Below are 14989 nucleotides of genomic sequence, written 5' to 3'. Positions count from 1 at the left end.
AATGGGGTTAATGGGGTTAATGGGATCAATGGGATCAATGGGGTTAATGGGGTTAATGGGGTGATTATGGGGTTAATGGGGTTAATGGGGTTAATGGGGGTAATGGGGTTAATGGGGTCAATGGGATCAATGGGGTTAATGGGATCAATGGGATCAATGGGGTTAATGGGGTTAATGGGGTTAATGGGGTTAATGGGATCAATGGGGTTAATGGGGTTAATGGGATCAATGGGGTTAATTGGGTTAATGGGGGTTAATGGGGGTTAATGGAGTTAATGGGGTCAATGGGGTTAATGGGGTCAATGGGATTAATAGGGTTAATGTGGTTAATGGGATTAATGGGGTCAATGGGATTAATGGGGTTAATGGGGTTAATGGGATCAATGGGGTTAATGGGGTTAATGGGATCAATGGGGTTAATGGGATTAATGGGGTTAATGGGATCAATGGGGTTAATGGGGTTAATGGGGTTAATGGGGTTAATGGGATCAATGGGGTTAATGGGGTTAATGGGGTGATTAATGGGGTTAATGGGGTCAATGGGGTTAATGGGGTCAATGGGATTAATAGGGTTAATAGTGTTAATGGGGTTAATAGGATTAATAGGGTTAATAGGGTTAATGTGGTTAATGGGGTTAATGGGGTCAATGAGGTGATGGGGTCAATGGGGTTATTGGGGTTAATGGGGTTAATGGGGTGATTAATGGGATTAATGGGGTTAATGGGGTGATTAATGGGGTTAATGGGGTAATGGGGTTAATGGGGTGGCACTCACCGGTGGTCCGGGGATTCCTGGGGGTCCTTTGGGGCCCAGCAGCCCACGGGGACCCTGCGGGGGAACATCAGGGGGGTCCCATAAGGGGGATCCCATAAGGGGGATCCTATAAGGGGTTATGGGGTCAGGGTCCCATAAGGGGGGTCCTATAAGGGGTTATGGGGTCAGGGTCCCATAAGGGGATTCATTGGGGGGTCCTATAAGGGGGGGTCCCATAAGGGGGGTCCTGGGGGGGGTTATGGGGTGGGATCCCATAAGGGGAGTCATGGGGGGATTATGGGGTGGTATCCCATAAGGGGGGGTCCCATAAGGGGGGTCCTGGGGGGGTTATGGGGTGGGATCCCATAAAGGGGGGGGGTCCCATAAGGGGGGTCTTGGGGGGGTTATGGGGTGGGATCCCATAAGGGGGGGGTCCCATAAGGGGGGTCCTGGGGGGGTTATGGGGTGGGATCCCATAAGGGGGGTCCTGGGGGGGTTATGGGGTGGGATCCCATAAGGGGGGGGGTCCCATAAGGGGGGTCCTGGGGGGTGTTATGGGGGGGGGTCCCATAAGGGGAGGTCCCATAAGGGGGGTCCTGGGGGGTTTATGGGGTGGGAGTCCCATAAGGGGGGTCCTGGGGTGGTTATGGGGTGAGATCCCATAAAGGTGGGGTCCCATAAGGGGGGTTATGGGGTGGGATCCCATAAGGGGGGTCCTGGGGGGTCCCATAAGGGGGGTCTTGGGGTGGTTATGGGGTGGGGGTCCCATAAGGGGGGTCCTGGGGGGGTTATGGGGTGGGATCCCATAAGGGGGGACCTGGGGGGACTATGGGGGGGGGGTCCCATAATGGGGGTCCTGGGGTGGTTATGGGGGGGGGTCCCATAAAGGGGGGGTCCCATACGGGGGGTCCTGGGGAGATTATGGGGGGGGGGTCCCATAAGGGGGGTCCTGGGGGGGCTATGGGGTCAGGGTCCCATAAGGGGATTCAATGGGGGGTCCTATAAGGGGGGTCCTGGGGGTCCTATGGGGGGGGATCCCATAAGGGGGGGTCCCATAAGGGGGGATCCTATAAGGGGGGATCCTATAAGGGGGGTCCCATAAGGGGTTATGGGGTCAGGGTCCCATAAGGGGATTCATTGGGGGGTCCTATAAGGGGGGGTCCCATAAGGGGGGTCCTGGGGGGGGTTATGGGGTGGGATCCCATAAGGGGGGTCCTGGGGGGGTCCTATGGGGTGGGATCCCATAAGGGGGGGGGGTCCCATAACGGGGGTCCTGGGGGGGTTATGGGGTGGGGTCCCATAAGGGGGGTCCTGGGGGGGTTATGGGGTGGGATCCCATAAGGGGGGACCTGTGGGGTCCTATGGGGGGGGGGTCCCATAAGGGGGGTCCTGGGGGGGGTTATGGGGTGGGATCCCATAAGGGGGGGGGTCCCATAATGGGGGTCCTGGGGGGGTTATGGGGTGAGATCCCATAAAGGTGGGGTCCCATAAGGGGGGTCCCATAAGGGGGGTCCCATAAGGGGGGGTCCCATAAGAGGGTCCTGGGGGGGTTATGGGGTGGGGGTCCCATAAAGGGGGTCCTGGGGGGGTTTTGGGGTCAGGGTCCCATAAGGGGGGTCCTGGGGGGGGTTATGGGGTGGGATCCCATAAGGGGGGTCCTGTGGGGGTCCCATGAGGGGTGGGGTCCCATAAGGGGATTCATTGGGGGGTCCCATAAGGGGGATCCCATAAGGGGGGTCCTGGGGGGGCTATGGGGGGGGGTCCCATAAGGGGATTCATTGGGGGGTCCCATAAGGGGGGTCTTGGGGGGGTTATGGGGTGGGGGTCCCATAAGGGGGGTCCTGGGGTGGTTATGGGGTGGGGGACCCATAAGGGGGGTCCTGGGGGGGCTATGGGGGGGGGTCCCATAAGGGAATTCATTGGGGGGTCCCATAAGGGGGGCCTTGGGGGGGTCCTGGGTGGTCCCATAAGGGGGGTCCTGGGGGGGGTTATGGGGTGGGATCCCATAAGGGGGGGGGTCCCATAAGGGGGGTCCTGGGGGGTGTTATGGGGGGGGGGGGTCCCATAAGGGTGGGGTCCTGGGGGGATTATGGGGTGAGATCCCATAAAGGTGGGGTCCCATAAGGGGGGTTATGGGGTGGGATCCCATAAGGGGGGTCCTGGGGGGTCCCATAAGGGGGGTCTTGGGGTGGCTATGGGGTGGGGGTCCCATAAGGGGGGGTTATGGGGGGGGTGTCATTGGGGCCGTTACCGCCTCTCCAGGCATCCCACGTGGTCCCACATCTCCGGCGTCCCCCTATGAAGACCCCAAAGATCCCAGTCTCAGATCACCCCCAAAACCCCATATCCCCCCATCTCCCCCCCATAGAACCCCATATACCCCCATAGAACCCCATATCCCCCCAACTCCCCCCCACAGAACCCCATATACCCCATAACCCCACATAGAACCCCATATATCCCATAACCGCCCCATAGAACCCCATATCCCCCCCATCTCCCCCCCATAGAACCCCATATACCCCATAACCCCCCCATAGAACCCCATATACCCCCATATGAACCCCATATCCCCCCAACTCCCCCCCATAGAACCCCATATACCCCATAACCCCCCCATAGAACCCCATATACCCCATAACCCCCACATAGAACCCCATATATCCCATAACCGCCCCATAGAACCCCATCTCCCCCCCATCTCCCCCCCATAGAATCCCATATACCCCATAACCCCCCCATAGAACCCCATATCCCCCCATAGAACCCCCATAGAATCCCATATATCCCATAACCCCCCCATAGAACCCCATATATCCCATAACCGCCCCATAGAACCCCATATCCCCCCCATCTCCCCCCCATAGAATCCCATATACCCCATAACCCCCCCATAGAACCCCATATCCCCCCATAGAACCCCATATATCCCATAACCCCCACATAGAACCCCATATACCCCCAAATCCCCCCATAGAACCCCATATACCCCAACTCCCCCCCCATAGAACCCCATATACCCCATAACCCCCCCATAGAACTCCATATCCCCCCAACTCCCCCCCATAGAACCCCATATACCCCATAACCCCCCCATAGAACCCCATATACCCCCATAGAACCCCATATCCCCCCAACTCCCCCCCACAGAACCCCATATACCCCCATAGAACCCCATATCCCCCCAACTCCCCCATAGAACCCCATAATCCCCCCATAGAACCCCATATCCCCCCATAGAACCCCATATCCCCCCAACTCCCCCATAGAACCCCATTTCCCCCCATAGAACCCCATATCCCCCCATAGAACCCCATATCCCCCCAACTCCCCCATAGAACCCCATAATCCCCCCATAGAACCCCATATCTCCCCCAAACCCCCCATAGAACCCCATACCCCCCCCATAGAACCCCATAACCCCCCCATAGAACCCCATATACCCCCATCAAACCCCGTATACCCCCAACCCCCCTATAGAACCCCATATACCCCATAACCCCCCCATAGAACCCCATAACCCCCCCATAGAACCCCATATCCCCCCAGAACCCCCCATAGCACCCCATATACACCCAAGCCCCCCAAAAAACCCCATATCCCCCCACAGAACCCCATAACCCCCCCACAGAACCCCATATCCCCCCCAAACCCCCCACAGAACCCCATAACCCCCCCATAGAACCCCATATACCCCAAATCCCCCCCAAAAACCCCATATCTCCCCCTATTTTCCCCCTCCTCACCCTCTCCCCATCTTCTCCTGGGGGTCCGGGCTCTCCCCGGATGCCGCTCTCACCCTATAGGGCAGAGATGGGGGTTATGGGGCTGGAGGTTATGGGGTGGGGGTTATAGGGTGGGGGGTTATGGGGTGGGGGTTATGGGGCTGGGATGGGGGTTATGGGGTGGGGGTTATGGGGTGGTGGGGTTATGGGGTGGGAGTTATGGGGCTGGGATGGGGGTTATGGGGCTGAAGGTTATAGGGTGGGGGTTATGGGGCTGGGATGGGGGTAATGGGGCTGGAGGTTATGGGGTGGGGTGTTATGGGGTGGGAGTTATGGGGCTGGGAGGGGGGTTATGGGGCTGGAGGTTATGGGGTGGGGGTTATGGGGTGGTGGGTTATAGGGTGGGGGTTATAGGGTGGGGGTTATGGGGCTGGGATGGAGGTTATAGGGTGGGGTTATGGGGTGGGGGTTATGGGGCTGGGATGGGGGTTATGGGGCTGGAAGTTATAGGGTGGGGGTTATGGGGCTGGGATGGGGGTTATGGGGTGGGGGTTATAGGGTGGGGGTTATGGGGCTGGGATGGGGGTTATAGGGTGGGGGTTATGGGGTGGGGGTTATGGGGCTGGGATGGGGGTTATAGGGTGGGGGTTATGGGGTGGGGGTTATGGGGCTGGGATGGGGGTTATAGGGTGGGGGTTATGGGGCTGGGATGGGGGTTATGGGGCTGGAGGTTATGGGGTGGTGGGTTATAGGGTGGGGGGTTATGGGGTGGGAGTTATGGGGCTGGGATGGGGGTTATGGGGTGGTGGGTTATGGGGTGGGGGTTATGGGGCTGGGATGGGGGTAATGGGGCTGGAGGTTATGGGGTGGGGTGTTATGGGGTGGGAGTTATGGGGCTGGGATGGGGGTAATGGGGTGAAGGTTATAGGGTGGGGGTTATAGGGTGGGGGTTATGGGGCTGGGATGGGGGTTATAGGGTGGGGGTTATGGGGTGGGGGTTATGGGGCTGGGATGGGGGTTATAGGGTGGGGGTTATGGGGTGGGGGTTATGGGGCTGGGATGGGGGTTATAGGGTGGGGGTTATGGGGCTGGGATGGGGGTTATGGGGCTGGAGGTTATGGGGTGGTGGGTTATAGGGTGGGGGTTATAGGGTGGGGGGTTATGGGGTGGGAGTTATGGGGCTGGGATGGGGGTTATGGGGTGGTGGGTTATGGGGTGGGGGTTATGGGGCTGGGATGGGGGTAATGGGGCTGGAGGTTATGGGGTGGGGTGTTATGGGGTGGGAGTTATGGGGCTGGGATGGGGGTAATGGGGTGAAGGTTATAGGGTGGGGGTTATAGGGTGGGGGTTATGGGGCTGGGATGGGGGTTATGGGGCTGGAGGTTATAGGGTGGGGGTTATGGGGCTGGGATGGGGGTTATGGGGTGGGGGTTATAGGGTGGGGGTTATGGGGCTGGGATGGGGGTTATGGGGCGGGGGTTATAGGGTGGGGGTTATGGGGCTGGGAGGGGGGTTATGGGGCTGGGGTTATAGGGTGGGGGTTATAGGGTGGGGGTTATGGGGCTGGGATGGGGGTTATGGGGCTGAAGGTTATAGGGTGGGGGTTATGGGGTGGTGGGTTATAGGGTGGGGGTTATAGGGTGGGGGTTATGGGGCTGGGATGGGGGTTATGGGGTGGGGGTTATGGGGCTGGGATGGAGGTTATAGGGTGGGGGTTATGGGGCTGGGATGGGGGTTATGGGGCTGGGGTTATAGGGTGGGGGTTATAGGGTGGGGGTTATAGGGTGGGGGGTTATGGGGTGGGGGTTATGGGGTGGGGGTTATGGGGCTGGGTGGGGGTTATGGGGCTGGGAGGGGGGTTATGGGGTGAAGGTTATAGGGTGGGGGTTATGGGGCTGGGAGGGGGGTTATGGGGCTGAAGGTTATAGGGTGGGGGTTATGGGGCTGGGATGGAGGCTATAGGGTGGGGGTTATGGGGTGGTGGGTTATAGGGTGGGGGTTATGGGGCAGAAATGGGGGTTATGGGGCTGCAGGTTATAGGGTGGGTGTTATAGGGTGGGGGTTATGGGGCTGGGATGGGGGTTATGGGGCTGGAGGTTATGGGGTGGGGGTTATGGGGCTGGGAGGGGGGTTATGGGGCTGGAGGTTATGGGGTGGGGGTTATGGGGCTGGGATGGAGGTTATAGGGTGGGGGTTATGGGGCTGGGATGGAGGTTATAGGGTAGGGGTTATGGGGCTGGAATGGAGGTTATGGGGTGGGGGTTATGGGGCTGGGATGGGGGTTATGGGGCTGGAGGTTATGGGGTGGGGTGTTATGGGGTGGGAGTTATGGGGCTGGGATGGGGGTTATGGGGCTGGAGGTTATGGGGTGGGGGGTTATGGGGCGGGGGTTATGGGGCTGGGATGGGGGTTATGGGGTGGGGGTTATGGGGTGGGGGTTATGGGGCTGGGAGGGGGGTTATGGGGCTGGAGGTTATAGGGTGGGGGGTTATGGGGTGGGGGTTATGGGGTGGGGGTTATAGGGTGGGGGTTATAGGGTGAAGGTTATAGGGTGGGGGTTATGGAGCTGGGAGGGAGGTTATAGGGTGGGGGTTATAGGGTGGGGGTTATGGGGCTGGGATGGGGGTTATGGGGCTGAAGGTTATAGGGTGGGGGTTATGGGGCTGGGATGGAGGTTATGGGGCTGGAGATTATGGGGTGGGGGTTATGGGGCTGGGATGGGGGTTATAGGGTGGGGCTTATGGGGTGGTGGGGTTATAGGGTGGGAGTTATGGGGCTGGGAGGGAGGTTATGGGGCTGAAGGTTATAGGGTGGGGGTTATGGGGCTGGGATGGGGGTTATGGGGTGGGGGTTATGGGGTGGGGGGTTATAGGGTGGGAGTTATGGGGCTGGGATGGAGGTTATAGGGTGGGGTTATGGGGTGGGGGTTATAGGGTGGGGGTTATAGGGTGGTGGGTTATAGGGTGGGGGTTATGGGGTGGGGGTTATAGGGTGGGGGTTATGGGGCTGGGATGGGGGTAATGGGGCTGGAGGTTATGGGGTGGGGGTTATAGGGTGGGGGTTATGGGGCTGGGATGGGGGTTATGGGGCTGGAGGTTATAGGGTGGGAGTTATGGGGCTGGGATGGGGGTTATGGGGTGGGGGTTATAGGGTGGGGGTTATAGGGTGGTGGGTTATAGAGTGGGGGTTATAGGGTGGGGGTTATGGGGTGGTGGGTTATAGGGTGGGGGTTATGGGGTGGTGGGTTATAGGGTGGGGGTTATGGGGCTGGGATGGTGGTTATGGGGTGGGAGTTATGGGGTGGGGGTTATGGGGCTGGGATGGGGGTTATAGGGTGGGGGTTATGGGGTGGGGGTTATAGGGTGGGGGTTATGGGGCTGGGAGGGGGGTTATGGGGCTGGAGGTTATGGGGTGGGGGTTATAGGGTGGGGGTTATGGGGCTGGAGGTTATAGGGTGGGAGTTATGGGGCTGGGAGGGGGGTTATGGGGCTGGAGGTTATGGGGCTGGGGTTATAGGGTGGGGGTTATGGGGTGGGGGGTTATAGGGTGGGGGTTATAGGGTGGGAGTTATGGGGCTGGAATGGGGGTTATGGGGCTGGAGGTTATGGGGTGGGGGTTATGGGGCTGGAAGGGGGGTTATGGGGCTGGAGGTTATGGGGTGGGGGTTATGGGGTGGTGGGTTATAGGGTGGGGGTTATGGGGTGGGGGTTATGGGGTGGGGGTAATGGGGCTGGGAGGGGGGTTATGGGGCTGGGATGGAGGTTATAGGGTGGGGGTTATAGGGTGGGGGTTATAGGGTGGGAGTTATGGGGCTGGAGGTTATAGGGTGGGGGCAGTTATGGGGCAGCTATGGGGCAGTTATGGGGCAGCTATGGGGCAGTTATGGGGCAGCTATGGGGCAGTTATGGGGCAGTTATGGGGCAGCTATGAGGCAGTTATGGGGCAGCTATGGGGCAGCTATGAGGCAGTTATGGGGCAGTTATGGGGCAGCTATGGGGCAGTTATGGGGCAGTTATGGGGCAGCTATGAGGCAGTTATGGGGCAGCTATGGGGCAGCTATGGGGCAGTTATGGGGCAGCTATGGGGCAGTTATGGGGCAGCTATGGGGCAGCTATGGGGCAGCTATGAGGCAGTTATTGGGCAGTTATGGGGCAGTTATGGGGCAGCTATGGGGCAGTTATGGGGCAGCTATGGGGCAGCTATGGGGCAGCTATGGGGCAGTTATGGGGCAGTTATGGGGCAGTTATGGGGCAGCTATGGGGCAGTTATGGGGCAGCTATGGGGCAGCCCCACTCACGCGGTGTCCTTTGTCTCCTGGCAGTCCCGGTAAGCCATCGAAGCCGCGATCACCCTATAAGGAATATATGGGGTGAGCGCCCCATAGGGAGCACCTATAGACACAGGCCCCCATCCCATAGTACCCCAAACCCTATAGAGCCCCATAAACCCCCATAGGGACCAACCCGACCCCTATAGGACCCCAAACCCCCACAGGATCCACCCTATAGGACCCCAGACCCACATAGAATCCACCCTATAGGTTCTCCCACCCCATATAGGACCCCAAACCCCCATAGGATCCACCCTATAGGACCCCAAACCCACATAGAATCCACCCTATAGGTTCCCCCAAAGCCCCTATAGAACCCCAAACCCCCATAGGATCCACCCCGACCCCTATAGGACCCCAAACCCCCATAGGATCCACCCTATAGGACCCCAAACCCCCATAGGATCCACCCTATAGGTTCCCCCACCCCATATAGGACCCCAAACCCCCATAGGATCCACCCCGACCCCTATAGGACCCCAAACCCCCATAGGATCCACCCTATAGGTTCCCCCAAAGCCCCTATAGGACCCCAAACCCCCACAGGATCCACCCCGACCCCTATAGGACCCCAAACCCCCATAGAATCCACCCTATAGGTTCTCCCACCCCATATAGGACCCCAAACCCCCACAGGATCCACCCCGACCCCTATAGGACCCCAAACCCCCATAGGATCCACCCTATAGGACCCCAAACCCCCATAGGATCCACCCTATAGGACCCCAGACCCCCATAGGATCCACCCTATAGGTTCTCCCACCCCATATAGGACCCCAAACCCCCATAGGATCCACCCTATAGGTTCCCCCACCCCCTATAGGACCCCAAACCCCCATAGGATCCACCCTATAGGTTCCCCAACCCCTATAGGACCCCAAACCCCTATAGGGACCACCCCGACCCCTACAGAACCCCAAACCCCCATAGGATCCACCCTATAGGACCCCCAAAGCCCCATAGGATCCACCCCAACCCCTATAGGACCCCAAACCCCCATAGGATCCACCCTATAGGACCCCAAACCCCCATAGGATCCACCCTATAGGTTCTCCCACCCCATATAGGACCCCAAACCCCCATAGGATCCACCCTATAGGACCCCAGACCCACATAGAATCCACCCTATAGGTTCTCCCACCCCCTATAGGACCCCAAACCCCCATAGAATCCACCCTATAGATTCTCCCACCCCATACAGGACCCCAAACCCCCATAAGATCCACCCTATAGGTTCCCCCACCCTATATAGGACCCCAAACCCCCATAGGATCCACCCCGACCCCTATAGGACCCCAGACCCCCATAGGATCCACCCTTTAGGTTCTCCCACCCCATATAGGACCCCAAACCCCCATAGGATCCACCCCGACCCCTATAGGACCCCAAAGCCCCATAGGATCCACCCTATAGATTCTCCCACCCCATATAGGACCCCAGACCCACATAGAATACACCCTATAGGTTCTCCCACCCCATATAGGACCCCAAACCCCCATAGGATCCACCCTATAGGACCCCAAACCCACATAGAATCCACCCTATAGGTTCCCCCAAAGCCCCTATAGAACCCCAAACCCCCATAGGATCCACCCCGACCCCTATAGGACCCCAAACCCCCATAGGATCCACCCTATAGGACCCCAAACCCCCATAGGATCCACCCTATAGGTTCCCCCACCCCATATAGGACCCCAAACCCCCATAGGATCCACCCCGACCCCTATAGGACCCCAAACCCCCATAGGATCCACCCTATAGGTTCCCCCAAAGCCCCTATAGGACCCCAAACCCCCACAGGATCCACCCCGACCCCTATAGGACCCCAAACCCCCATAGAATCCACCCTATAGGTTCTCCCACCCCATATAGGACCCCAAACCCCCACAGGATCCACCCCGACCCCTATAGGACCCCAAACCCCCATAGGATCCACCCTATAGGACCCCAAACCCCCATAGGATCCACCCTATAGGACCCCAGACCCCCATAGGATCCACCCTATAGGTTCTCCCACCCCATATAGGACCCCAAACCCCCATAGGATCCACCCTATAGGTTCCCCCACCCCCTATAGGACCCCAAACCCCCATAGGATCCACCCTATAGGTTCCCCAACCCCTATAGGACCCCAAACCCCTATAGGGACCACCCCGACCCCTACAGAACCCCAAACCCCCATAGGATCCACCCTATAGGACCCCCAAAGCCCCATAGGATCCACCCCAACCCCTATAGGACCCCAAACCCCCATAGGATCCACCCTATAGGACCCCAAACCCCCATAGGATCCACCCTATAGGTTCTCCCACCCCATATAGGACCCCAAACCCCCATAGGATCCACCCTATAGGACCCCAGACCCACATAGAATCCACCCTATAGGTTCTCCCACCCCCTATAGGACCCCAAACCCCCATAGAATCCACCCTATAGATTCTCCCACCCCATACAGGACCCCAAACCCCCATAAGATCCACCCTATAGGTTCCCCCACCCTATATAGGACCCCAAACCCCCATAGGATCCACCCCGACCCCTATAGGACCCCAGACCCCCATAGGATCCACCCTTTAGGTTCTCCCACCCCATATAGGACCCCAAACCCCCATAGGATCCACCCCGACCCCTATAGGACCCCAAAGCCCCATAGGATCCACCCTATAGATTCTCCCACCCCATATAGGACCCCAGACCCACATAGAATACACCCTATAGGTTCTCCCACCCCATATAGGACCCCAAACCCCCATAGGATCCACCCTATAGGACCCCAAACCCACATAGAATCCACCCTATAGGTTCCCCCAAAGCCCCTATAGAACCCCAAACCCCCATAGGATCCACCCCGACCCCTATAGGACCCCAAACCCCCATAGGATCCACCCTATAGGACCCCAAACCCCCATAGGATCCACCCTATAGGTTCCCCCACCCCATATAGGACCCCAAACCCCCATAGGATCCACCCCGACCCCTATAGGACCCCAAACCCCCATAGGATCCACCCTATAGGTTCTCCCACCCCCTATAGGACCCCAAACCCCCATAGGATCCACCCCATAGGATCCACCCTATAGGTTCCCCCAACCCCTATAGGACCCCAACCCCCCATAGGATCCACCCTATAGGTTCTCCCACCCCATATAGGACCCCAAACCCCCATAGGATCCAGCCTATAGGACCCCTATAGGACCCCAAACCCCCATAGGATCCACCCCGACCCCTATAGGACCCCAGACCCACATAGAGTCCACCCTATAGGTTCTCCCACCCCATATAGGACCCCAAACCCCCATAGGATCCACCCTATAGGACCCCCAACCCCCATAGGATCCACCCTATAGGACCCCAAAGCCCCATAGGATCCACCCTATAGGTTCTATAGGTTCTCCCACCCCATATAGGACCCCAAACCCCCATAGGATCCACCCTATAGGACCCAAAACCCCCATAGGATCCACCCTATAGGACCCCAAACCCCCATAGGATCCACCCTATAGGACCCCAAACCCCCATAGGATCCACTCTATAGGTTCTATAGGTTCCCCACCCCATATAGGACCCCAAACCCCCATAGGATCCACCCCGACCCCTATAGGACCCCAACCCCCCATAGGATCCACCCTATAGGACCCCAAACCCCCATAGGATCCACCCTATAGGTTCCCCCAAACCCCCTATAGGACCCCAAACCCCCATAGGATCCACCCTATAGGTTCTATAGGTTCTCCCACCCCATATAGGACCCCAAACCCCCATAGGATCCACCCTATAGGACCCCCAACCCCCATAGGATCCACCCTATAGGACCCCAAACCCCCATAGGATCCACCCTATAGGTTCCCCCACCCCATATAGGACCCCAAACCCTCATAGGATCCACCCTATAGGTTCTCCCAACCCCTATAGGACCCCAAACCCCCATAAGATCCACCCTATAGGTTCTCCCAACCCCTATAGGACCCCAAACCCCCATAGAATCCACCCTATAGGACCCCCAACCCCCATAGGATCCACCCTATAGGTTCTCCCACCCCATATAGGACCCCAAACCCCCATAGGATCCACCCTATAGGACCCCCAACCCCCATAGGATCCACCCTATAGGACCCCAAACCCCCTATAGGACCCCAAACCCCCATAGGATCCACCCTATAGGACCCCAACCCCCCATAGGATCCACCCTATAGGACCCCCAACCCCCATAGGATCCACCCTATAGGACCCCAAACCCCCTATAGGACCCCAAACCCCCATAGGATCCACCCTATAGGACCCCAAAGCCCCATAGGATCCACCCTATAGGTTCTATAGGTTCCCCACCCCATAAGCCCCCCCCCAGCCCCATACCTTCACACCAGGATCTCCAGGCAACCCTCGTGCTCCATCCGCTCCAGGCCGACCCTATAAACCCCACCAGAGACCCTATAGGAACCTATAAGGGTCTATATAGGTTCCTATAGGTCCCCATACCATAACCCCCCCCCCTGACCCCATATATCCCCCCCTGACCCCAAACTCACCCTCCTTCCGGGTTTCCCTGGGGGTCCACTGAGCCCTTGTGGTCCTCGGGGTCCCTATATGGGATATAGGGTCGGTGGGACCCCATAAAGCCCTATAGGGTCCCCTATAGGGGACGATGATTTGGGGTTGGTTTATGGGGTTTTGGGGTCACCTGAGGTCCGTAATCGCCACTTTCACCCTTCATGCCGACGCTGCCGGGTTGGCCCTATAATAAAACAATGGGGTGATGGGGGGGTTCTATAGGGTCAGCCCTATAGGGTCAGCCCTATAGGGTCGCCTCTATAGGGTCCATCCCTGTAGGATCTCTCCCCGTTTCTATAGGGCTTCCTCCTCCTCTCTATAGGGTCACCCCTATATGGTCTCCCCCCATCTATAGTGTCTCCCACCCTCTATAGGGTCTCCTCTCCCATCTATAGGGTCTCCCCTATATAGTCTCCCCCCATCTATAGGGTCTCCATCCCCTCTATAGGGTCTCCACCCCCTCTATAGGGTCTCCACCCTCTCTATAGGGTCACCTCTATATGGTCTCCCCCATCTATAGGGTCTTTACACCCTCTATAGGGTCTCCCCCATCTATAGGGTCTCCACCCCCATCTATAGGGTCTCCACCCCCATCTATAGGGTCTCCACCCCCTCTATAGGGTCACCCCTATATGGTCTCCCCCCTCTATAGGGTCTCCATCCCCTCTATAGGGTCTGCACCCCCTCTATAGGGTCTCCACCCCCATCTATAGGGTCTCCATCCACTCTATAGGGTCTCCCCCCTCTATAGGGTCTCCATCCCCTCTATAGGGTCTCCCCCCCCCTCTATAGGGTCTCCATCCCCTCTATAGGGTCTCCATCCCCTCTATAGGGTCTCCACCTCCTCTATAGGGTCTCCACCTCCTCTATAGGGTCTCCCCCTTCTATAGGGTCTCCACCCCCATCTATAGGGTCACCCCTATATGGTCTCCCCCCATCTATAGGGTCTCCATCCCCTCTATAGGGTCTCCACCCCCATCTATAGGGTCTCCCCCCCTTTATAGGGTCTCCATCCCCTCTATAGGGTCTCCACCCCATCTATAGGGTCTCCACCCCCATCTATAGGGTCTCCCCCATCTATAGGGTCTCCACCCCCATCTATAGGGTCTTTACACCCTCTATAGGGTCTCCACCCCCTCTATAGGGTCACCTCTATAGGGTCTCCCCCCTCTATAGGGTCTCCACCCCCATCTATAGGGTCTCCACCCTCTCTATAGGGTCACCTCTATATGGTCTCCCCCTATCTATAGGGTCTCCACCCCCATCTATAGGGTCTCCACCCCCTTCTATAGGGTCTCCACCCCCTCTATAGGGTCACCTCTATATGGTTTCCCCCCATCTATATGGTCTCCCCCTTCTATATGGTCTCCCCCCATCTATAGGGTCTCCACCCCCATCTATAGGGTCTCCATCCCCTCTATAGGGTCTCCACCCCATCTATAGGGTCTCCACCCCCATCTATAGGGTCACCTCTATATGGTCTCCCCCTATCTATAGGGTCTCCACCCTCTCTATAGGGTCACCCCTATATGGTCTCCTCCTATCTATAGGGTCTCCATCCCCTCTATAGGGTCTCCCCCCCCCCTCTATAGGGTCTCCCCCCCTCTATAGGGTCTCCACCCCCATCTATAG

At 58.1% G+C, this 14989-nt stretch overlaps 1 protein-coding gene across 3 annotated transcripts in view; it reads right to left on the bottom strand.

Moving 5' to 3' along the window:
- The window catches only part of LOC107324353 (uncharacterized), a 79649-nt gene that overhangs the window by 29523 nt on the left and 35137 nt on the right, over positions 1-14989 (bottom strand). For all 3 annotated transcript variants that reach the window (XM_085535685.1, XM_085535682.1, XM_085535684.1), the window contains exons 12-18: positions 13488-13541; positions 13336-13389; positions 13163-13216; positions 8777-8830; positions 4501-4554; positions 3006-3050; positions 776-829 (exon numbers count right to left, since the gene is read on the bottom strand). In XM_085535685.1, coding sequence (XP_085391811.1) covers positions 776-829; positions 3006-3050; positions 4501-4554; positions 8777-8830; positions 13163-13216; positions 13336-13389; positions 13488-13541 — 369 coding nt within the window. The remainder of the gene's footprint in view (positions 1-775; positions 830-3005; positions 3051-4500; positions 4555-8776; positions 8831-13162; positions 13217-13335; positions 13390-13487; positions 13542-14989) is intronic.

The sequence above is a fragment of the Coturnix japonica genome, unplaced genomic scaffold (assembly GCF_054131305.1).
Source record: "Coturnix japonica strain WE unplaced genomic scaffold, WE-NBRP24 Scf152, whole genome shotgun sequence".
NCBI classification, from domain to species: Eukaryota; Metazoa; Chordata; class Aves; order Galliformes; family Phasianidae; genus Coturnix; species Coturnix japonica.
The sequence above is the reverse complement of the archived record's forward strand: the minus strand, read 5'-3'. Positions and strand labels throughout refer to the sequence as shown.